The sequence below is a fragment of the Bombus flavifrons genome, chromosome 15, assembly GCF_040668555.2.
Source record: "Bombus flavifrons isolate JBK064 chromosome 15, iyBomFlav1_principal, whole genome shotgun sequence".
Lineage (NCBI taxonomy): Eukaryota > Metazoa > Arthropoda > Insecta > Hymenoptera > Apidae > Bombus > Bombus flavifrons.
Window position 1 is genome coordinate 8,379,762 of NC_138456.1, and position 23,234 is coordinate 8,402,995.

At 31.4% G+C, this 23,234-nt stretch overlaps 3 protein-coding genes across 6 annotated transcripts; all 3 read left to right on the plus strand.

The window, feature by feature from the left end:
- Positions 1-1,323: 1,323 nt before the first annotated feature.
- Positions 1,324-2,981, plus strand: Sod1 (superoxide dismutase 1). 3 transcript variants are annotated; one of them, XM_069128973.1, is made up of 5 exons: positions 1,324-1,425; positions 1,541-1,660; positions 1,746-1,842; positions 2,352-2,539; positions 2,708-2,981. In XM_069128973.1, exons 2-5 carry the CDS (start codon positions 1,598-1,600, stop codon positions 2,813-2,815), a joined length of 456 nt encoding a protein of 151 aa, XP_068985074.1. In that variant the 5' UTR covers positions 1,324-1,425; positions 1,541-1,597; the 3' UTR covers positions 2,816-2,981. The 3 variants fall into 3 exon arrangements, with proteins under 3 accessions (XP_068985074.1, XP_068985073.1, XP_068985072.1); XM_069128972.1 differs by having other exon boundaries at positions 1,329-1,425; positions 1,532-1,660; XM_069128971.1 differs by having other exon boundaries at positions 1,337-1,660.
- A 1,357-nt stretch (positions 2,982-4,338) lies between these two features.
- On the plus strand, positions 4,339-9,166 carry mus304 (mutagen-sensitive 304). Of its 2 annotated transcripts, XM_069128975.1 has the most exons (14): positions 4,348-4,489; positions 4,561-5,011; positions 5,082-5,364; positions 5,433-5,677; positions 5,753-5,880; positions 5,955-6,055; positions 6,143-6,283; positions 6,351-6,496; positions 6,571-6,981; positions 7,067-7,155; positions 7,247-7,383; positions 7,461-7,502; positions 7,575-8,132; positions 8,564-9,166. In XM_069128975.1, exons 2-14 carry the CDS (start codon positions 4,793-4,795, stop codon positions 8,785-8,787), a joined length of 2,724 nt encoding a protein of 907 aa, XP_068985076.1. In that variant the 5' UTR covers positions 4,348-4,489; positions 4,561-4,792; the 3' UTR covers positions 8,788-9,166. The 2 variants fall into 2 exon arrangements, with proteins under 2 accessions (XP_068985075.1, XP_068985076.1); XM_069128974.1 differs by having other exon boundaries at positions 4,339-5,011.
- A 391-nt stretch (positions 9,167-9,557) lies between these two features.
- LOC138187813 (uncharacterized) lies at positions 9,558-18,202 on the plus strand. Its single transcript, XM_069128977.1, has 10 exons — positions 9,558-9,946; positions 11,180-11,344; positions 12,413-12,577; positions 12,657-12,827; positions 12,979-13,087; positions 14,202-14,358; positions 14,436-14,568; positions 15,366-15,539; positions 16,133-16,444; positions 17,074-18,202. The coding sequence occupies exons 1-10, from the start codon at positions 9,862-9,864 to the stop codon at positions 17,334-17,336; spliced, it is 1,734 nt and encodes a 577-aa protein (XP_068985078.1). The 5' UTR covers positions 9,558-9,861; the 3' UTR covers positions 17,337-18,202.
- Positions 18,203-23,234: the final 5,032 nt, after the last annotated feature.

Below are 23,234 nucleotides of genomic sequence, written 5' to 3' on the forward strand. Positions count from 1 at the left end.
AAATAAATTTTGTGATCTCTGTGAAATATATATTTGTACTAAATATCTTGTATCTACACTTTCAGATTTGTTTCAAACTTTTCTAATGTAATCGTGATAATTGAGTCCCATTGTAGTACTAATGAAATTTCAAAATATTTTGTATAACATATAAATATATTTAGAAAAAATTATTAGAAGTGTCCAAATATTTTTATGAGCTATTGTATATAAAATATCTTTCTTGTTATTTCATTTCAGATTTTTAAATAAATACAATATTGACGTATGTCAACCTTAATTGATTATAATTATTTTGAAATTCATGACAATATTTAGTACATAACCAATAAAATAGATGCAATCTTCAAAAATAAGTAGCATATAAGAGATGTTGTCAATATACACCTTGACTAAAAACAAATTACATAATATCTACAAAAATAAACAATATAAAATGTAGATCAAATGCAGATTAAAATATTACTTACACCCCGACAAATAGTTCGAATCCAATCTATAAATGGAATTACGTTACGAAGCTCTCTCGGCATTTTAATTATACTTATTTAATTTTTTATTTGAAATAAATAAATTGCTTTTATTACAAAAAGCACCGTACACAAAATATTCGATACTAAACTTAAACCTGCTTAAACACGCAGTTATCATCTCAATCTCGAAGTTCGATAATTTAGCACAATGTTAACTATCGATAATCGCTACTTTCGGTAAAAGCATTTAAAATTGCTTTAATCTTCTGCACATAAAACTTAAGAAAGAGATTACTTTATGCACAAAATTGTTATTAATTCAAAATTGAATATGTTGTCATATAACAAAATATAAATGTTATTTTATTTCTTTATTAAAACTTATTGTTCATATTATATTGTAATATATTGTATCTTGTTGTTTTATTGTAAATGGAACTTAATAGGATATATTATTGAATTTAATTATTACTATAGAAAATATAATAAATGTGTTAATTTTCAACTCATATAAAATTAAAACTGAAATACATCATTGTTTTTGAAAATAGTGTAAGTTATATAAGATTCCAAATAGCACATTCTCTTACAAGTTATTCAAAAATTTTCCGATCATAACAAAAATTTATTACAAAAGCAATTTCACTTTGTAAAATGTATTATTTCATAAAGAAAAAATATTTTTTACTCTACTCAAACACAAAAACGTAGGTATCTCAAAACAAAGAATATACAAATTAAACCACTTTCATAATCACCGGCATATTTATGAAAAATTCTCCATCGATATGTAACGCCACCTCGAGCGTAAAGTCTAAACTCTGTTATTATTTTATATTCTCTTTCTGCGTAACTGCACATAATCTCTCTGCTCTTCCTGTATTTAGTATTTATGTACAGTCGATGATCATTGATTGCAACTTTGCGTGATACGCCATTTCTTAACTGAACGGTAAGGTCATCATTTTATCGGCCGAAGTGCTCAATATATAATACGTCAGCGTATTTGCGTTCGTGATTCAGCAAAACGATAATTACATTTCTTAACAAAACGATAGTTGTTACAGGCGAGCTACATTCTACAAACGATTGTCGCTGAAAGAAGTAATTGAAAGCTTGCGAAAATGGTTAAGGCCGTGTGTGTTCTTCAGGGTGAAGTCAAAGGCACTCTCTATTTTGAGCAATCGGTAAATGATATTTCTTTAATCTATGTGATATAATACTCTGTCACTGTATTATCGTTATTATTTTAATGATGTAATTATTGTATAGGACAATTCTAGTCCAGTCAAAGTTACGGGTCAAGTAACCGGTTTAAAACAAGGACTGCATGGTTTTCACATTCACGAATTCGGTGATAACACTAACGGTAAATGCACTGCTATTGAAGTTTTATTATTTTATTTTTTATAGTTATTATTGAAAGCTTTTGAGTGATAATCAAATATAATCTGATTCATGAAAGAATTGAAACAGTGGAATAACTTGAATTTGTAGTGATGACACAGATAATTTTAGAGGTCAATAAGTAATAATTTGTAAATTACTTGATTGTAATAAGCGAATTTTTAAATAATTATTCTGTTTCTTATCAAGTATTTTATGTTGTCACATTAATAATTAATATTTATTAAAATTTTTTCAAGTATAGTTAATATATATAGTTAATATAATATTATTAATATATGTAAATAACATTCAGGTAAATGTTAACATCTTATATTATTTAAAATTTTTTATTTTATCAAAACTTAAATTTATTTATTTGATATGAATAATTCTTATTTGAATGTTATACAAAATTTTGTGTATATTTAAGTACAAAGTATAGAGAAGTTCTAAGAATTTAGTATATTATTACTTATATATATTTAATAGGTTGTACAAGTGCTGGGCCACATTTCAATCCATTAAAAAAGGATCATGGTGGTCCTGATGCAGAAGTACGTCATGTTGGAGATTTAGGAAATGTTGAAGCAAATGCAAGTGGTGTTGCTAATGTCAATATAACTGACAAAGTCATCCAGCTCCAAGGGCCACACAACATTATTGGCAGAACATTGGTAGTAAGTATTGCGTAATATCTTTTTATGAATTTCTATAATTAATCAAATGGTATATATATATATATATACATATATATATATATATATATATATATATATATATATATATATATATATATATATATATACACACACACATCAAACATAACTTGTTCTTTTTGATAACAGGTTCATGCAGATCCAGATGACCTTGGTAAAGGTGGAGTTGAATTATCAAAAACAACAGGAAATGCTGGAGCTCGTCTTGCTTGTGGTGTTGTTGGAATTGCAGCCTAAATATATATTCTGTTATAATATTAAAAACAATACAAATTACTATTAGAAATTACACAATGTTACATCTATTATAGTTTGAATATGAGTTCAAATAGCATTCCTAATTTCGTATAATAAATCTTTTACATATGTAAACCATGGTACAGATTCAATAAAGTAATACTATAACACTATGATATATTTGTAAATCTGATATGTATATACATATGTCATAGAAATCTAACTTTTCTTTATGTAAAAAAAATTGTATTTGGTTTATGAACTAAGTTACACTTGTATGAATGTAGTTATACTTGTAGAAATACTGTAGTAATGTATTTAAAATTAAACAGATCTACATACTCAAGAATACATGAATTACAGTATTCTCTGTAGTAATACTGTTGATATGTAAATTGTAGTTTTAGTAAGCTATCATTACAGTGTTAGACATAATTTTTTTGAAAAATAACATGTAGATACGAATTACATAGATGTTACATAATACATAATCATATGATACATAATCGAGAACTACGTATACGTCTACGAGAAAAAAGGGCAAAGTGTTCTCGTAGCCGCTATTAGTCGAGGACAATTTTCGTCACCGTCCTCGACTAATAACGGAGAATAGTAACTATTGTGCTTAGCCTTTTCCTCGTGGACGAATTGTAGATTATAATTTATGGAATCGATATATGTAGTAAGATTACAAAATCAATCAGATCGCTATAGGTTACTAACATTAGTTCAAGATTTGAAATAACAATTTGAATCAGAAAGGAAATTTTCTCTGTTTGAATCATGTCATATCAGATTATGATAGAGAAGATATGTACTTTTGCTTTATAATTAACAACGATCACATGCGTGTCTTCAACTACATTTTATTATAATGTACTATCTTTTTGGCTGTACTTTATATGTATGTATGCATGTAATATAGAAAGCAAGTTCTAGAAATATATAATTTATTACTTTTCACACAATGAACATAAATTGCACAAAAATACCAAATCAAGATACTTATATAGATACATATGTACATATATACATAAAATATTTTAACTTACGACCTCACTATTTCTATTCTAATAACTATATGTAAGTACATATATCAATTTTATCAGTTGTATGTTACTTTCAATATTGTTTATTCGAAATGGAATAAAATTGATTAGAGGATGATTAATGATCAGAATAAAACATTTTCAGAATAAAAATGTTTTTATATTATATTTTTTAATCTCGCAAATCAAAGTTCTATACATATCGATAATATTAGTATATAATGTAGAACTATATTAAACATTTTTATTATTTTTCCTAGATATTATTGCATGTATAAATCTGATAATTTTAACGGTTTTACTATATAACATAAAATTTCGTTAATATATACTTATAAATACTTATTACGTATTAATTCTTTAAAAGTAGCATTAATTATCTTACGTACACCACTTTAAATTATAGACCTCTAGAAAGAAACTGGTTCTCAATTAAACCTAAATTATACTTATGTTGGTAATATGCTTCTTCAGTTATTAGAGTGACGTGCCACTTACATCATTATTTTGGAATCTCAGCACGTTTGGAAAGCAAAGTTCTGTCATGCACTTTGTTTGAAATAGATTTCGATCGTTCTAATTATTATATATATATATATAACAAATTGTTGTAATAAACTGATACGTAATATGAAAAACGAAGTTGTTACAATTTTATCGGATTTTCATGTTATTCTGATTTTAAAATAATTACAGGGTTAGGATGGATTAATACTCAAAAGAAAGAAATAATATCTCATAACAATTATTTGTTGAATCATGCAAGTTGAGCAAAATGTAATTCTCATAAAAATTGTTGCACCAAATAACAATTTTATTAGTTACAAATAAATAAAACTGTCCATATAAATCATGTAAATAATTTTCATTGAATATCAAGAATTGACAGGAAAATCCTTGCTGAATATTATAGCTTAAACAAATTAAGATGTTTAAGCGAATAGAAAGTAACAGAGAGAATGAATTCTCTGTACCTGCTAAACGGCCAAGATATGACATAAAAAGGGACAGTTTAGTAGATGTTTCTACAAATAACAAGGATTTAAGAAATAAAAGATCTGGAAAATCAGATGATATTTGGGGGGATGATTTTGCAGAAGAAGATATTGAAGAAATGGATTTTGTAGCTACACAGGCTTGTTTACAGGTTTTGTTCATATTGTATTGTATTTAAGTCAGTCCATAGTAATTATTTATAATGTTCATTTGATTTTTAGGAAGACAGTTTCATAAGTGTACCAAATACAGACCAAAAAAAATGTGCACAAAAATATAATAGCATACCATCTACTAGTAAAGGTGTTCCTAATTTAAATGGTAGTGTTCATAAATTAACAAAATCTATATATCCATCACAGCATAATAATGAAAGGAAAGGAATAGAAAACTCAAAAGATATAAGTACCATAGTTTCTGTTGACTACAAAGAATTTGAGAATAAATTAATAAATAATAAAGTATATAATTCCACATTTAAGCTGGATGAAAATCTTGTTGCAGGTAGTATTGTAGAATGTTACTTCTTGGCAAATTACTATATTTTACAAATTACTGTATTATAATTTTAGAATCAGAATATGCAAAGGAATTAGAGAGGTTAAAAGCTGAAAATAAGAAATTGCTAGATGATTTTATAACTAAAGAAGGAGAAGCGGTATTTTTACGGAATCAGTTGCAACAAATTCAATTAAAAGCTGAGAATGATCGATTAGAAAAAGCACGTCTTATCGAAGAACAGGAAAATCATCATAGGATGGAAATTAATGCCATTTATAAAGAGAAGGAACATTTGAAAACGCAACTTGAATTGCAAGTCTGTAGTTTATAAATAAGTTTCTTTTTAATTCTATATTATGCAATAAATTTTGATTCTCTTCTTTTGTTTTAGATGTTTGAAGTAGGAAACTTAATGGAACGTTGTAAGTTGTTAGAGAATGGAAATGTTAGATTAACAGAGCCACATATAAATCTCAATATTTCTATGAAAAGAAGCAAATTTGATTCACCAAAAAATCGGTAAATATTTAACATGTCCCTTTTAAGATATCTACATAATTATCTATATGAAATATCTATATAATTATTTTTAGACCGTCAATTGTAACTACGAAGCCAGTAAAGGTTAAAGAAACTTCTGTACAAACTAATACACTTAATAAAAGCAGTTATATCTCTAAAATATGGAATCCATGTAAGTAGATTATAACTTAAAGAAAAAACACTACTTTGTGAAATTTTTGTAGTTTACAATAATAAATTTAATAAGAACATATTGCAGATTTTCCTCTTACAGAAATTCCGAAATTAATATATGATCCATCACAACCAGAGAAGTCTGTGGTTGATATTCAAATTATAGAAAAAATTGGAAGACGGAATTTGCCCATTTTGCAAGAAGAAGATACATTCAGAATATTTGGTAAAATTTTTTATTTAATGCAGTATACTGTAGATAAATCTTAATTGCATTTTCGTATCCTTTATAGAAAATCCGGAATTAGTAAAACCTGTAACGACCATGATAGACGATAAGAAATTATCAGTGGAATTTATCTTGCCTGAAATAGCTGCTCTTCAGCGAAAAACAAGCTCAGAACTTGAAGCAGAGGAAGCTATACCGATAATAAATAAAGTAAATTATTTTCAATACAGGTCTTAAACTGTCTTGTTAAACAATATAAAAATTTGTTTATCATTACATTTTAGTTAATTTTCACTGCGAGGGAACTGATTTTAAGTATAGTAGTTGTTCTACAAACAATCTCTCAAGCTATGAAAAATGACGACATTCGAGATATGAACGATATTTATTTCTCTGTCTTATATTCGACTTCTGACCTCAACGGGAAATGCGTGTGCTCTGCAAATGCATGGCACGAATGCGAACGTGGTGTCGAAGCTAGAAGAGTGTTTGGCATGTTGTCATACGTAACCATGGAATCAACTTACCTCAGCAAATATATTGCAGGACAAACACGTTTACTCATAGAGAGAGATGAATCTTATAAGCGTTACTCGTGTCAAATGGTTCGCTATAATACCTGGTTTGAACAACAGAGTCATGAGTTTGAGATGCTTAAGATGATATTACAGTTCGTTGTCTTAGTTGGGTCCACGGTAATATACCTTATGTAATGGAACATATTTTAGCAATTAAAGAAAATTAATGTTTTTATTGATATACAACTTTTATTATTTTTAGAGAAGGTCGCATCAATTTAGTGGCCTTCTATGTGCAATTATGATGATTATTTACAATATCCATGAAAAAATTGAATACTGTTCTGAAGGGTATGAAAGTAACATCTTTTTTCTTATCATTTTATTCTTAAAATTTTATATTTTACAATGTACTTCTCTAATTTAAAATTTCATGTTTCAGGATGGAATATATTTATCAGATATTTAAGGAAATAGTATTTTGTAGACCTTTGCCATACTGTTACACACTAGTCAGTAAATTAATGATGATTTTTGTAAAATCCACGATGTATTTACGGAAGCTCTGTATTAATTCACGTATGAAATTTATTGTACTAATAATATTTTAATACATTTATAATTTTTATATGAAAAATAAGTTATCATTTTTGTAGAATCAATCAACAACTGGAAGGGTTCTTTACACTTTACTCCAGGTAAGGTAATCTTTTCTTTTTCTTGACAAATCATAATTTAATTACATAAATCGCCCTATATTTTCGTTTCAGATGCTTGTCCGCTGCAAATTTTCCTAGTACAGCTGGAGAACTATGACTTCGATCTATTAGCCGCAATAGACATTACTGATGTGTTGTTACGATTTGTACAGTATATATTACAGACAGATATTGTTCCTCTGAGATCTGAGAATCTAAATTCTTGTAATTGTTGCATGAAATTACTAAGATTTACTATTAAAACGCTGTGCAAATGTTCTGAAGCAAATCTAGCTGCTATCGGGAATTTTAATTTAGACAATTTTCCGGTGCCAAAGGAAGATTCTTGCAATTTAGAAGCTATTTGTGCCAAACATTCGTTGTTTAATACAAGACCAAGCAAATTGTGTATACGTGAAATATATCGGGATAAGTTCTCAGACGAGAAGGCTTGGTCGATCATGAAGGAGAAACAATCAAAGGTATTGAGAGATGGAAGGAGATTCTTGTCTCATGTAGCGATATGTGATCCGGATTTTGTAATTCGAGTGTCAGATATTGAAGATTCATTCCATTTATTCATGAGGAATTTAAGTGCCTTTAAGAATTTTGTTCTCCATGAAAACGAACGTAAGTATAAATACATTTTATTTTAGAAAAAGTACGATCATGCTAATTCTATAGTCTGTTCAACAAGATGAGACGAGGCAGTAGACATAAACAAAACGTAATTGTTGCGGTTGCGGCTATCAACAGCGTTGAACAGACTTTAGAACCTCATCTTCATTCATTGATACCCTTGTTACATTCTTTTTATTCTCATTATACGATACGGGCACTTTAATTTTGTCTCTGTTCTGTCAAACCACGAGAATTTTTATATTTCCGTTTGGCCGGTTACTCATATTTTGTCATCAGTAGATTTCAGTTTTCTTAATTCTTATATAGAATTTCATTCTTTTGCAGGACTTTTATTATATCTTTTTATTTTATCTCTGGAAGATTATTAATTTATGGAAATATTAATTTATTAATCTTAACGTAATCTCTTCTTTTTGCAGAAGAAGCTATGAATCGAATAAAACAAACATTCATTTCTGATAAAACACAGCCATCCGAAATGGAACAATTAGAAAGAGGCAGCTCTAGAAAGGAGTTAGACATATTATCAAATTTCGAAAAAACGTTTGTTCAACCATTGTCTGCGAGGCCCAAGCAGAATGAAAATTATAACAAAACTTTGGTCACGTTTAAATCGTTGTTTAATATCAGGTTTCATTCATGAAAAATCCCAATATAATCTTAATTATCTGTTGCAACAATAAAATCAGTTGGATGTATATTCATATCGAAGACTGGAAGTATTTGAATATTGGAACCATCGTTTCATTATTATCTCATGTACATATTATTTTGTAAATTATATGAAAATTTGTTCTAAGTATCGTTATTGTAATAAAAGACGCAGTATCACATAATATTTTATCACGAACAATTTTTCAATTAAGAATACTTTACATGTTAACATGTATCAGATATCGTTATATAATTTTTATCTTTTAACTATTGATTTATTGTAACCTCTTGTATATGGTATTATTTTACCATAAGCTACCCTGAAAATAATATTGAAACGCACTTTACAATGCAAATAAAGTGTCTTATATATTTCTTAAATCTAGATAAATTCTTATACTTAACATTTCAACCAATTTCTTCAATCCATGATCTTCCGTCCGCAAACGTTGACGTCACAAAAATCTATGAAAAACACCCTTCCGATGGGGTTGAAGATACGTCTGTTGCGTCGATTCAAGAAAAACAAAAAGAATCCTGGCGCCAGGACGTGATCTAATCAGAGGCGGTCAGTGTTTCTCTTCCCTCGGAATTCATTTATCTGTGGCGCAAAATGCAATTTGTAGGAATTCTCTTCAAGGCCTGGCAATGTTCGATGTCGATAACGCTGACCGGAAGCAGATAGAACATTATCGCAGCAGCGTGTCGACGGAAGCAACGTTCCCGCCTTCCATTCGGAGCGGAATAACCCCCGAAACGTGGCATCCCTGTTCCATTCATAGATGCAGAACGATCAGCAACCGATTTTACTTTTTATTCCTCGTCCAGTGCGTGTCGTCTTAACATTCTTTGCTTTTATACTTCGATCGTTCTTCGCACGGTTCACTGTTCGCCATTCAACTTCTTCCTTTTTCTCTTTTGGTGGTGTTCCTGTTGATGTGTGCATCATAATTTAGGTAAACAAAAAAACGTAGCTGTGCTAAGAAAGGACGCGTTTTCTTGGATATAGTTCACGAGTTATGAGTACGGTGAATAGCCCTCTTGAAAAGCCAGCGTTCTCATAATGAAGATATCCTGCACAGCGCCGCTTCTTCTGTTAGTCTTCTTGGCGCAGTACACTGTTTGCTATTTTCCGACGCGTCCGACTGGTAAGTAACGATTTTCTCTTACGAAGACTTTTATGGGATTGATTGTTTATAATAAAATAGTACTGTTAAAAGAATTGACGCGGTACACTGCTTCTACTGAAGAACACACAAAATTAAAAAGTCATAAATTGGAATTTAATTTTATGTAGAGCAAACTGAATGCAAACTAGGCAAAAAACCTCCAAAAATTTCGCTTAAATGGAACGAACATTTCACATAAGTATTAATACAATCTAATAAAAAAGAAGAAAAGATAAAACCAGATTTTTATTTGTATTTTATTATTGCTCGGAGATATTCCAATAATTATAATGTTTTTGCAGAACGTGGGAGAGATCAAACCTTGTTATACAATTTTACAGTCCGTGTCATTTTCTTCATTTTGTTTGCACGAATGAAGAAGTAACGAGATTCCACTTTGTAAGCAGATTAACCGATGCGACGGTTGCAATATTCGATTGGAAAATAACGATGCTCGTTTCTCGTTTCCATTTCTCATCATTTTTAACGGAGACTTTTATCTAACCTATATCGTATTATAGTCATTTATAAAATCAAAGAACACTCGACTAAGCTTTGATCGCATACAGATTACATTTTATTCCGTTTATTATTACGTTTCGTTGATTATAAAATTTCAAATCTTTCCGTGACTTGCTTCTAAAGATTACTGTTGACTGAAAGTACATACTTGCTATCGTTATCTGATGGCAATCTTCGCGAGACGAAGAAACGAGACGATAGGTTTCCTCGTTGAACAGGAATTCAAATCCAATTTCACCCGGCCTATCGATTTCAATCCCCCCTTGTATAATATTGAAAATTACGCGCGCGCCATTTATCGAGGAGTATTATTACCAACAAAGGCCAATGTTGAATATTCAATAATTTGTATATGGAAGTGGCTGTGAAGAAGTACTTCGTTCGTAATATTTTCTTTTTCTAAGTGTCGATTTCCGTTCTCCTCTTTTCTACCATAACTCAAGAGATTATATCGCAGTACGTTTGGAAGATTAGTTTGCTCTATAATTTCATCAATCGTAAGGTTTGTAAAAGGAAAAGAAAAAGAAAGAAAAAAGACAAAAGGAGTAAATCTAGTTAAAATGAACGTAAAAATGGACATCTATAAGACGTCGTGTGCTGTTTAGGTCTTTGTTATAAAATTTGATGGCACATCCTTCGTGGAACGTGTTTTATACGAACGATCTATATAATTCGATTTCTGATTTCAAGGTACAACCAGATGTCCCCCGGTGAGGCTGCCGAATGGCAGAGTCCGACAGAGGGCCAGAGGAAGAATCATCAGATTCAGTTGTTACGAGGGTTTCACTCTCGTAGGTAACAAGTATGCAACTTGTTTTCGAGGCCAATGGGATACACCTACGCCCGTATGCGTCAGTAAGCACGGCTTTCTAATCGCACTTGATAAAACTATAAAATGGATTTCAGTTAAAATGCACTTTGTTAACTTTGTGCCGAGGATAACGTTGTGCTTTTAACGTGATTAAATTTCAAGCTCCTCCGGCTGTGTATATCTTCGATGAATCCGAGCCGCGTTCATTAAAATTATCTGAAAGAAAATTATTTTGAAGTAAATTGAAAGACGTTGAATTTTCTAGAAGAAGAATCGTTAAAATAATCGACAAGTTTTGTGAAGAACTATCTATAAGTCGATGTTGTCCATCTTACTTAAGATACGCTACTTACCATTTTGAAAATGAAGAAAATTGAAACGAAGAAAACGTTTTCTCATGATCTGTCGGTCGTCTTTGCTTTTTTTTTATGGGATCTTCTTCATTTTAGAAATTGTTTTACCTTACCTCTTCTTAATAACGTATTTCAATAGAGTTGTATCTTGTCATTTCTCTATTTTCTATTCTGGGGGAGGTAATTGAAAGATTAACGCGATTAGATGAAACTGAAATTTCAAAATCTTCTCCGTAATACGATCAGAGGGCAGATTAAAAGTAGAGTGAAATGAGGAAGTAAAATAAAAATGGAAAGAAAGTAATACCAGAATTCTGGGAATTTAATTTTATATAAGATCCAATTAGTACTCTTTTAACTCCAATTAAAGCAATTAATAATCTGTTAATATCTAATCATTTTCATTTTAAGCGTTCTTTCAACAAATATTATAATTAAATATCACTTTGTTCAATCATATCGAGAAACATTTTTCTTTAATTTCACGATTCTTTAATCTCGATCGACTGCTTTCTTACCGAAATGTTGATTGCGTCATAGAAACTTAAAAAATGAATAATCAATCATTTTATTATAATTTTCAAATATATTCTTTAGTTATCACGATAACATTCAAACGTTATTTTCGATTGATAAAATAAATCAAAATATTCTTTTCCTTATTATACGTTACAATTTTTTGTCGCGTTCAATAGTAATTGGCAATAGTTAATTAACATTCTGAAGTTCTTCTCATACTTGTTATTGCTGTTTTAACAGATGCAGAGTGTCCTGTACCACCCGTACCAGAACACGCGTTGATGGCACCTAAATACAATGGTGCGATATTATTATACTTTTGCGAGCCTGGACACGCATTAATTGGTTCGCCCGAGATTTATTGCAATGGAAAACAGTGGAATGGCACAGTGCCTTATTGTCGAGGTATTGATAATTTTTTCTTTCGTCACTGAACTAAAGAAAACGAAGTATACACGTTAAAAGGCATTTAATTTTTAATTAGACACTACCGCTTCTCCTCCGACGGAGTGCGATTTCGAGAAACCGGATCTTTGTTGGTGGGAACAAGATCCCCAGCACGATTTCGATTGGCAGCGACATAATTTCGAGACTACAAGTCATCACATAGGAACTGGACCATCTCACGACCACACATTAGGAGCAGGGAATGATGGTAATTTATTTCATTTTTACATAAGCAAAACTGATATCTACAACTGTTTTAACAAAGACTCGCGATTTTTACAAATTCAGAATTGTACGATTTAACTGATACAAATACTTTTGCTCATCGTTATGTAAATTTTAACTGCTCCTCTTGTCAGGTTATTACTTGTACATCGAAGCCACTGGTCGACTGATAAACGATACCGCAAGGATCATTTCTCCCATTTACAATGCATCGTACACGGATTCTGGCTGTTTCTCATTCTGGTAACTAACACTCGGACAATCGAAGTTTTCTTCTTTTTAATAAAAATGACTATTGATGTAAAAGACAAATTTTGCAGCTCGTGAATTTGACATTATCTAATTAAAGATACGACAGGTGTCTCTTGTTAAATGTAACAGCCCTTAGTTTGATTGTTAATTAGCTGGTCACTTGGAATTATTGAACAAATTACTAATACGACAGGTCTTAAAACAGGATTTAAGTAGCTGCGCGTGTAACAAAATTTGAAATTCAATTATTAATTTGAAACTTGATTATTGAAAACTTGATTGAATTATTACGTCGAAGCTTTTAATCCTTCGTCCCGCATCAATCTTCAGAAGTCTTAAATTTAATATCTTATCGCGATGAATAATTGCGATTAAAATATAAATTGCCTGCGACCATAATTTATAATATTATGAAAATGATGAAAAACTTTTCGTTGAATCTTTCTCTTCCGCCGTTTCTTATCAAACAGTAAAGATTTTGCTTATTTTTCGTTTCAGTAATGTTATAATTCAATTTTCATTTTTAATTCAATTATTGAATCCTGAAGCATAAGATCAAAAATTGAAGCCATGTTTCTAGGTATATCGTTTTCCATTCCATCGTACAGAATATTCTTCAAGGTCTATATCGTTGGACACGCCTAAAACAGATTATAATAATTACAATATTCCATTTTGATTAATAATTGGTTAACAATTAAGGAAAAAATTGACCAAGCTTACCATATTTTTCTCACGTGTCTCATTTATTTGATACATTTCATTTATTTTATTATGTCTCACTTATTATAGATTCGAAGAGTATTTCAAAAATATATTATTTACTTTAATAAATAGAAAGACTATTAAACGTCTTAAGGAGAATGTCAGTATACGATCGAAAGCAGAAATTCTTTTGCATCTACTTTACGTTTAAAAAATTGTTTAATTGCTAATAGTGGGACTAGTTTTTGCTAATAATAGTAGTTATTATAACTAGCTAATAATACTAGTAATTGCTAATAATAGTACTAGGACTAACGTCACTTTTTCTTTTCCATCAATATTTGTAGAGAGTAAGCATTTTTTATTTTAAAACAAAAAAAAAAAAACAACAAAATTGCAGGTACCATATGTTTGGCGCCACAGTGGGAGCTCTAAACATATACTTCAAACAAGAAAACGATCTTCTACCGCGATTAATGTTCAGCAAAGAAGGAAACCAAGGAAACCAATGGCTGCACGGCATTTTCAATTTCCCCAAGGCTAAAAAGGGTTTCCAGGTAAAGCAACGAAATACGCGATATGAAACAATTGTCGATTTCATTTTCTTCACGGTCTCCCATTTTCTCCTTCTCAGATTATAATCGAGGGTGTACGAGGGAGTAGCTACGTGAGCGACATCGCCGTAGACGATGTGGCCATTCTGCAGGGTGACAAGTGTCGAAACGACAGTAAAACCGAGAACGAGGGGGTCACCGAGAGCAACGATGGTAATATTCGTAGAAATGGGATTTTTTCTTTCCACGGCGAGAAGATGTCGTTCGTTTTTGAGTTATTTTCTAATTAAAACACTGGTACAATAGCAGACGAAAACGGGGGCGAGAAACGTGGCAAGTTGCGGAAGTAGTAGAACATAATGAAATCGCGTATCAACGCTTGGCTTATTGCGAATACAGGCGATGTACATAGATTGTTTCACGGTGCAGACTTGCTTTAATAATTATACTTAGGTAAACGTAAATACATTTAACGTTTGTGGCAGTTGGCACGTGTGCAAGTGACGAGCTATAGAATAAAACGAATATTTACAACAAAGAGCGAGAAGCTTGTGTAATATGAAATGAATAAGAAATGAGATATTTAGAACATCTGTCGATAAATATCGATTCTTTGCATAAATATCGAAAATTGAGGGGAAGTATATCAAGTATTTCTTATGAAATGGGAAAGAAAGCTTTTTACTTTGCCATTATTTCTTTCTACGTTAGCGATAATTTTTATAATACATTTCTAATCAATGTCATAACTTAATATTGCAATTTAATTTACTAATTTATTTAATCTATCGTTAATCTATCGTTAATATACATATACGTATCTTTGAGAGAATGATAAAAATAGATATATCTAATTCGAATGTCAAAAGATAGTTTCGTAAATACGAAGGGGATCGACAGCATTTTGAGTTTAAAAATCGTTCTTCTACGACATAGAACACGAAAAATATTACGTTAATTTTTTCCCTCTGACCTCCATTATCTGATAATTTGAAACGAACGGTTTCTAGATCAAATCGAACTGGTGAACGCGCAGCAAACTTGTCGCGGAAGATGTAAAAATAGTTTGACATACAATTTTACAACTTCGATACCACCCACGCCAACGGAAATCTGCCTCTGCACCCTCGATTGCGAAGAACAGTCACTTTGCTGTCCGGATTACGCGGAATATTGTATTCTGGGTTAGTATGCTAAACTACTATGATTTTCAAAAGTTTAATTTTTCTTCCAGTTTCCTTATTCTTTTCTACTTAGAACAAAATAAGGGTTATTTTAATCACGACGATCACAATATCGCGTAATAAATTATTTAATCGATATTTGGACGAATAATAAAGATTAATATCAACGTTACTTAGTTACTAATTAATCATAAATCAAAATTTGCTTTACTCTATAACAGAATGTTAAATAGTAAAGATCTGTGATGTTTATTTCAAAATAGGTTTCTCTGTTAAGGTTCCTAGAAGGATTATTTGAATTTAGAGCGAAATAAGGATTATTTCAGCTATATAATAATTATGATTGATCGATCGAATTTAATTATTAATCGTGTCAAAATTTTGCTTACTACGCAGTACGATATTGAACAGTATAAATCATTATGCACGATTATGTAACTAATCAGCAAACTTTAAACTTTCTACTGTTCGTTGTTGTGTATCATCGGTTTCGAATGGATTAAAAAAAAATTCCTCCACTTTAACGAATTGATTCAGATTGCAATTAAGCTGCTCTCTCGTGTTTACTTTAACGTGAGCCTTTTAATTCGTAGCGTACACCGATGAAGCGACCACGACTATCGAGCAATCAACGATTCCGAATCACGAAGGGGCGGCAGTTTCGGTTCCACCTGCGGAAAAGAGCACAGTGATCGATATGGCGACAGTGAGGACAGGTTTCTCGATAAATCCAAAGGATGATATCGATCCTGTCACATTGAGGTCGTCGACGAGCACCACGATGATGCCAATTTCGACCACGACAAGGCGGAAAATTGAAAAACCAACGAAAAGTACGGAGACACCGATTGTTCGGCCCACCACGATCGTCACTGAGAGATACACTTCGGAGAACGAGATACTTGGTAACACGAATTCTGTTCATGTTTCATTATGAAAGTTTCACTAGTGTCTCATTGAGCAACGTGTTCCTTTTGTCTGGCAGTTTGAATAGATTTTTGATTTTCGTGACAGAGAGAGAGGAATTGAGAAAGTTGGCTCAGTAACGACTGTGTTTGAACCTTGCATTGTGTTTCAGTTTGATCGTACCACGATGGTTTGATCAGAGTTGTTGGTTTGTTCGTGTTTTGTGTATGGGTTGGTCATTGTGACTCTTCTTTCATTTTTTTGTTATATAATAATTATTAGAATTATATTCGATTTTGAATATTACTACGAATAGTTTATTGTATATTTTTGTATTATATTTATTTATATTATATTTTTGTTTACACTTATACATTTAAGTTTCTTATAAATATATATACATGTTCTAATAATTATTTAATTCGGGTATTTAGTTGTTTGAAGAAATCGTAGTTTGACTGTCGGTATATTTTGTTCTATCTGTTTATTAGTGAAACGAGGCTTTGCCAAAGTAAATCAAAGCCGAATCGAAAAGTATCCTGAATCGAGATTAGAAATTATTTGTTCAGAAATCAATAAAATAAAGAGAAGGTTTAACGATAATCAAAATGAGCGTTCTTTTCGGCAGATTTGGACGTAAAGAGACAAGATTTAGAGAAGAAACGAAGTTCGAAATTCAGCTTGTCAGGGATTATCGCTGTGGTGGTTGGAATCATGACGGGAGTGTTCATCTCGCTAATGGTCGCGATCATCATTCTCAGACGAAGAAAAACGTACAAACGTGGAACGAATGGATCAGCGCTTTCGGAGGACAGCGACGTTCGATTTTTAACATCCGACGAGATCTTGGATTTCACGTTAGCTAGACCTAGCGAGAACGACGAAACGTAAGAAACTTTCATATATAAAGGGTTTCTTGGTTTCATTATGAGGGAAATGAAAGTCATAGGAAACGGGTTGTCGCAAAGGGACAGAATTATAGAAATTTATTTTGACGTTTCTATGAGTCGTGGCTGTATTTAGGACAAAGAAAAATATTACATTTTTTGTGGGTGTTTAAATGGACTAGTTACTGTATATTTAATAAGAAACTTAACAAGCGAATGACGTAATTAATATTACTGTAAAGTATTAAATACATTTTCCACTGTTTTTTTTTTTTATTATTTTAACAATGAAATTATCAATCTTTACCGTGTACCTAAATATATTATACGTATGTGGTTATAAATATATTATTTTGTAATATCGCGGATAGATGTGTCCTATCTGGTGGAGCTTTTTTCCTAAAAAGAAGCTATAATGTAAATGCTATATTTAGCTGTATGATTTTGTAAGATCGATTTACTTATGTCAATTGGAAGATTTATGCTTCATTGACATTTTGTTTCGTAGGAGGCTCGATGATTATTAAGTATTGAAGTATCAGTTTCAAAGGTTAGAAAATTAGGGAATCACGGTTTATCGATATTTCTTGCAAATTAGATTAACGTACTGTATATAGTAATAATATTTGTTAGAACTAAAGAGTTGTTAAACAAACAAAGGTGCGGAATAAATATTAATTCTATTTAATTTCTACACGCTTATTGTTAAATACTCTTCGAATCGTATCGTCTTAGCGTTTCGATTATTAATGAAATACTCTTGAAATTTGTCTGTCAGATTTTCAAATCTTCACACTTTTTTGAAACAAAAATATTTTTGTAAAAATGTGAATAAAGTTTTACAAAATAAAACTTTCCTCTCTCAAAGTATATTGTCCAAATTTTCATAATTAACGTTGACGTTGACGTATTCCTCGTTTCATTTTAAATTTAGCAGAGCGTTTAATCGTAGCTATAGCAAGGGACCAAGAATTGGCAATAGAAAACGTTTCTCATAATCTTGAAAACCTAACAAAAAATCGATAGAATTACAATAGAATATAGAATTAATAAACAAAACCTTTTTCAATCACAATATTCTGAAGAATTAAAAAAAAAAAAAAATCATTGATCAGAATAAAAACGAGTCGTCGATAAAGTGTTAATTTCTTCTAATCTGTCGATCAAATTAACCAATCTTCATCGATCTATACGGTTCCATTACCATCAATGAATACCATCTTCTGTAAAGTCGGAAAGAATTTTAAAATACACCTTAATTGCACGTCGTTTTCCCATTGATTCCTCCCCTAAGCGCCGGATAACGCTACCCTCTATTTTTACAAACTCACACGGTCGCCCTTTCATGGCGGAACGCGAGACCCGAATTTAACTTAGTCGAAGGGGCGGAACGACAGTTCGGTGGACTGTAATTAAGCGTCAGATAACGAAACGACACGCGGGGGTGGCTTTGCAGCCGCCCTGTGTTCGTGAATCCGACCCTTCAACTTGGCTGCCTTTGGCTTATCTGGTCACCGTATCGATTTATGCGAAACGCCGCAGGACCGCACCGGAAACGAAAACTCTTTGGCCCAAGTTGCACACCCACGACCGGAAATCGTGGACACGCCGCACCGTTTCAACTGGAATGGAGACGGCTGTTCGTTACAATTGGTCTTTTCTCGGTTAACTGATCTCGGGAAAGATGAGAGACGATAAGAGAGAAACTCGAATTCGGGCTTCCAGTGTCGATATTTCCGTAAAACAAACCTAATTGACAAATTTATTTATTCTTTCTCCTTTTTTTTTTGGTTTTGATTTTAACGTCGCTTCAACATCGGAGGTCATCAGTGGGCTACGGATTTTTATGTAAATTTATATTTCTAAGACGAATATGGTGTATTTTGTACTTTCTCGCGATACTTCTATTTTCTATCTTACACATACACCGTATAAAGAATCTTTCATTAAATTTCATAAAACATTTTTATGTCAGACATTATATGTCCTATTTTACGACTTTATCACTTAAGAGAAGCTTCAAGAAACTTTACAAATCTATCTTCACGCCTTTCATCTCATTGAAAAGACTTTCTTCCTGTATTTGGTAAAAAATTACAAATAGCAGATTTTTTTACTTTTTATATTTTCTTACTTGTACTTCAATCTCTCGCTGCTCTTATAATTAGTGTAAAAGGTGATATCTTTGAATTTTTGTTAAAGATCTTAAAAATTGCTTTAGCACGTTCCATGAAACATTACAGACTCTTTCACTCTTTTTTAACCTTTCATCCTTTTATAATATTAACATAAAAGATTGTAAGACTTCAAGGATTTATATTAGAAGCTAAAAGTAATTCTTAATTATACTTTCCAGTTGTTATCGACATTTTTCAATCTCGTTTCGAGAATTTCATTTTTAAAACAACCAATAAATTTTATTGATTCCAAAGCATATATATAAACGTAAAGCATAAAGCGTTTCAGAATATTTCTTATACCGCGTGTCTTGTGTAATATCCGTTGATATATTTCAAATAAATGTATAAACTGAAAAATTAGAAACAATCTCTCTCTTTCAAATTTTAAAATAAGTTTCTTTTTGAGAATATTAAATGAAATTATATATACAAAACGCATAGATGTTACTTTCCTTAGCGTTGAAAAATATTCTTCGATATTTACGAACACGTACAGTTAAGATTTTAATATTTGTAAACACAAGTTCTAAATAAATAACGCGATATATTGAAATATAACAAAATGATTATTTTCTTTTAACTTATAATAAATTCCTAGAAAGGATAAAAATATGTAAACTCCTATCAAGCGATGTATTTTACCTAGGAAGAAGAGGAAAATAAGGTATATCTTAGCTCAGTATCGAACACGGTTCTCCGAGACACGGTGAAGATTAGATCTGAATTCGAACAAGTACACGTAATGCCTCGTTAAATATTAAATTCGATGCACACCGGTGTAGAAGCAGCGAGGAGCAGTCTGGCTAAGTGAATTTCCGAGTAACGCCACCATTTACATTCGCTAGCAAACAAAATTTACATTGTATCTCTTCCTGAACCGTAATCGTTCCTTTCGGCTAGCGCCGTTATGCAGTTTCGCGAAACAACTACCGTTCAAAGAACGTTACAGGAAAGTTGATTTTAATGCAGGCAATGGGAAAATGCTTTTTCCTCGCTCTCGAACAATCAGGATTATTTCAACGTATTGAGATTCCTTTACGACGTGGATTCTGTTTAGTGGATTTAAGAAATCGTCTAAGGATGAATAACTTGTAAAAGTAGAATTTCTTTATAATTTTTCATATTTTAAGTAAGATTAATATTCCAAACTGGAGAAATATCAGAATGAAATTCTGCAAATGAAGATGATAAAAGGAATAAAGAAATAAAAATTCGTAAATATAGATGTATATATATGGACGAAATTTGCAATTTTTCGACGAATTTGCGATTAGCAAAATGATGAGTTCAAGAAATCGTTTTAAGATCAATGAATTACTTGGAAACAGAGAAACTACTCTAATTTTTAAAGCGAAACATTAATTTACGAATGAAGTATGACGAAAGGACATAGAACATGCTAATAAAATTTCTTGTTACGTACTTTATGATTATTTTCTAAAGACTTGTTAACTGTTAACGAGAAACTGTCCGTTTAGAAAAAAACTACATCTTCGTATAAAATTTCTACTAAATACGTCATAACTTTCTATTAAAGTATCGTTAAATATACATCTCAACTGTCGTTAAAAGTTGTGTCTACAAAAAGTATCCCATTAAAATGCGTTTTATTCAAGTATCAAACTCCTTCTCTGAAAAATATTATCGTCACCAACTTCGGTAGGATATTTATTTAATAAAAATTGTTATTACCATATCTACATATATATTTAACCTATACTTTAATCCGTGTTAATTTAAATTTATGGTACAACTACCGTTTAGGTCTTTTAATCGCATCTTTCATAATCCACCGTTACTTGTCTTTGTAATTATACTTTTTTAAATTACTTTTTAATTACTTTTAAATACTTTTTATAATTACACTTTATATATATACACTTTGCCATCCTTTCGATTTATTACATGTCCAGAAAATAAGATTTGATGAAAAAAATGACTCCTTATCAAGTAATCGAGAAATTATTAAATTAATAACGAAACATCAGCAAAATGAGTGAATTAATTAGGGGAAGCAGGAAAATTACACAAATTACTAAATTACTTACGAAGATACCGAAATTTTCAGGATTACAGGAATTATCAAACTAATTCGACGAAATTACAGGAGTTTCCAAACTGATTACATACTCACCGCGAAATGTCGAAAATTACACAAGTTTCCAAATTAACTACAAAATTACCGAAATTACCAAAATTATAGAAGTTACGAAATTCATGGCCAAAAATACCATAATTATCAAAGGGGAAGGGAGGATCGTTCACATAAATGCGGTAGGAATTTTATCAATTCGATCAATCAGTCGAAAATGTTAAAAACTCGTCTTCCTCGTTTCTTATCGCAACACGACGAACGAAATCTCACAAGGAACAAGGAGAGGGATGAACGAAAGTTTCCAGTCGAAGTTTTACCCTGGTAAGACCGACGGTTGATCGATAATTGGCTTAAAATAGCGTCGTGATATTAAAATTAAAATTTGCACCGGTTCAACCCCTAAATTTAGGGTTGCGTTTCAAGCGGACAGAGGCTCGTGTACTACGAGCATGTCGGCCGATAAACACGCGGTTTTATCGCGGCCACTCTTGCTCTTTAATCTTGATCGAATGCTCATGTTTATTCCGAACGAGCATTCGCCGAAGCGGACCGAGGACATTTTTAATTAATAATAAATCTGATTCCGCGAAATCGACATCGTAAAATACAAGCTAATGTGTTGGGAGGATTTGAGCGCTAGCCATTATTGGTCAGACGTGCAATTAGCACATATATAGTTGTTTATCCTTTGCTTTTCTCTCGCTTTATTCACTTCTGTTCCTAGTTTCTAGTTTCTGTGAAATAAAATTAGTTTCGTTGAAAAATTCGAAAATTGCGTTTGACGGTTATGTTGGCTTTTTATTTTAACTCTATAGCGTACACACATCGTTGTAATTTCGCGTTAAAATTGTCTTCACTATTTTCGATTAATCAATTTTTAGATATCTAATTCGAAGGTAATCGGTAATTTCTTCGTTAATATTTTGCAATTTATTTTGTAACTAAAACTCTCTGGCAGATATAATTTTATTAAAAATTTCATCCGCAGCAATTTCCATTATTTCAAATTATTTATAATTCAAGTTGCTTTCGTTTCGCCTGTACGTGTTATATGTTCACTGTCGAATATATGTATATCGTATTGGAAAATTGTAAGCTGCCAAAACTCGCTGAAAAGTTAACGATAACTTGAGGAGGAAGTTTGTTCGTCAGGAAATTGTCAGGCGGTGAAACTTATCAAAACTTGCACGTAGTTGGATCGCGAAATGTCAAAAACCTCACGGGAAACTTCACATATCGTGAGATTGCGAGACGTTGAAGATTTCCGTGCCTGTTCCCTCGGGAAAAATTCGAAAAATGCTAAATTTTATTTTTCAATTCTTAAAGCTTTCCGATCGTACAAGCTTTCACGCACCTTTCGCTTTAATTTTCCTGTTTTAACCGAGTGATGAGAACAATGGTAGAATAGCTTGTCGGTAATATCTGACCAAATATCGTGTTCCGTCCGAACAAACAAAAACGTCAGTATTTTCGTGGGTAATTACTTTACAATGCTACTACTACTACTACTACTACTACTATTATTATTACTACTACTACTACTATTATCACTACTACTACTACTACTACTACTAATAATAATAATACCAAGACTCTACTTTAGAGTCTGGACGTTGACACCCAGGAC

Excerpts from the sequence above, each read along its gene's own strand:
- LOC138187813 (XM_069128977.1), top strand. The coding sequence starts at position 9,862 with ATGAAGATATCCTGCACAGCGCCGCTTCTTCTGTTAGTCTTCTTGGCG. Across the intron at positions 9,947-11,179 it reads TTTTCCGACGCGTCCGACTG|GTACAACCAGATGTCCCCCG; the intron begins GTAAGTAACGAT and ends TCTGATTTCAAG. Across the intron at positions 12,578-12,656 it reads CACAGTGCCTTATTGTCGAG|ACACTACCGCTTCTCCTCCG; the intron begins GTATTGATAATT and ends ATTTTTAATTAG.
- Sod1 (XM_069128973.1), top strand. The coding sequence starts at position 1,598 with ATGGTTAAGGCCGTGTGTGTTCTTCAGGGTGAAGTCAAAGGCACTCTC. Across the intron at positions 1,661-1,745 it reads CTCTCTATTTTGAGCAATCG|GACAATTCTAGTCCAGTCAA; the intron begins GTAAATGATATT and ends ATTATTGTATAG. Across the intron at positions 1,843-2,351 it reads ATTCGGTGATAACACTAACG|GTTGTACAAGTGCTGGGCCA; the intron begins GTAAATGCACTG and ends TATATTTAATAG.
- mus304 (XM_069128974.1), top strand. The coding sequence starts at position 4,793 with ATGTTTAAGCGAATAGAAAGTAACAGAGAGAATGAATTCTCTGTACCT. Across the intron at positions 6,056-6,142 it reads CTCTAAAATATGGAATCCAT|ATTTTCCTCTTACAGAAATT; the intron begins GTAAGTAGATTA and ends AACATATTGCAG. Across the intron at positions 6,982-7,066 it reads TTGTCTTAGTTGGGTCCACG|AGAAGGTCGCATCAATTTAG; the intron begins GTAATATACCTT and ends TATTATTTTTAG.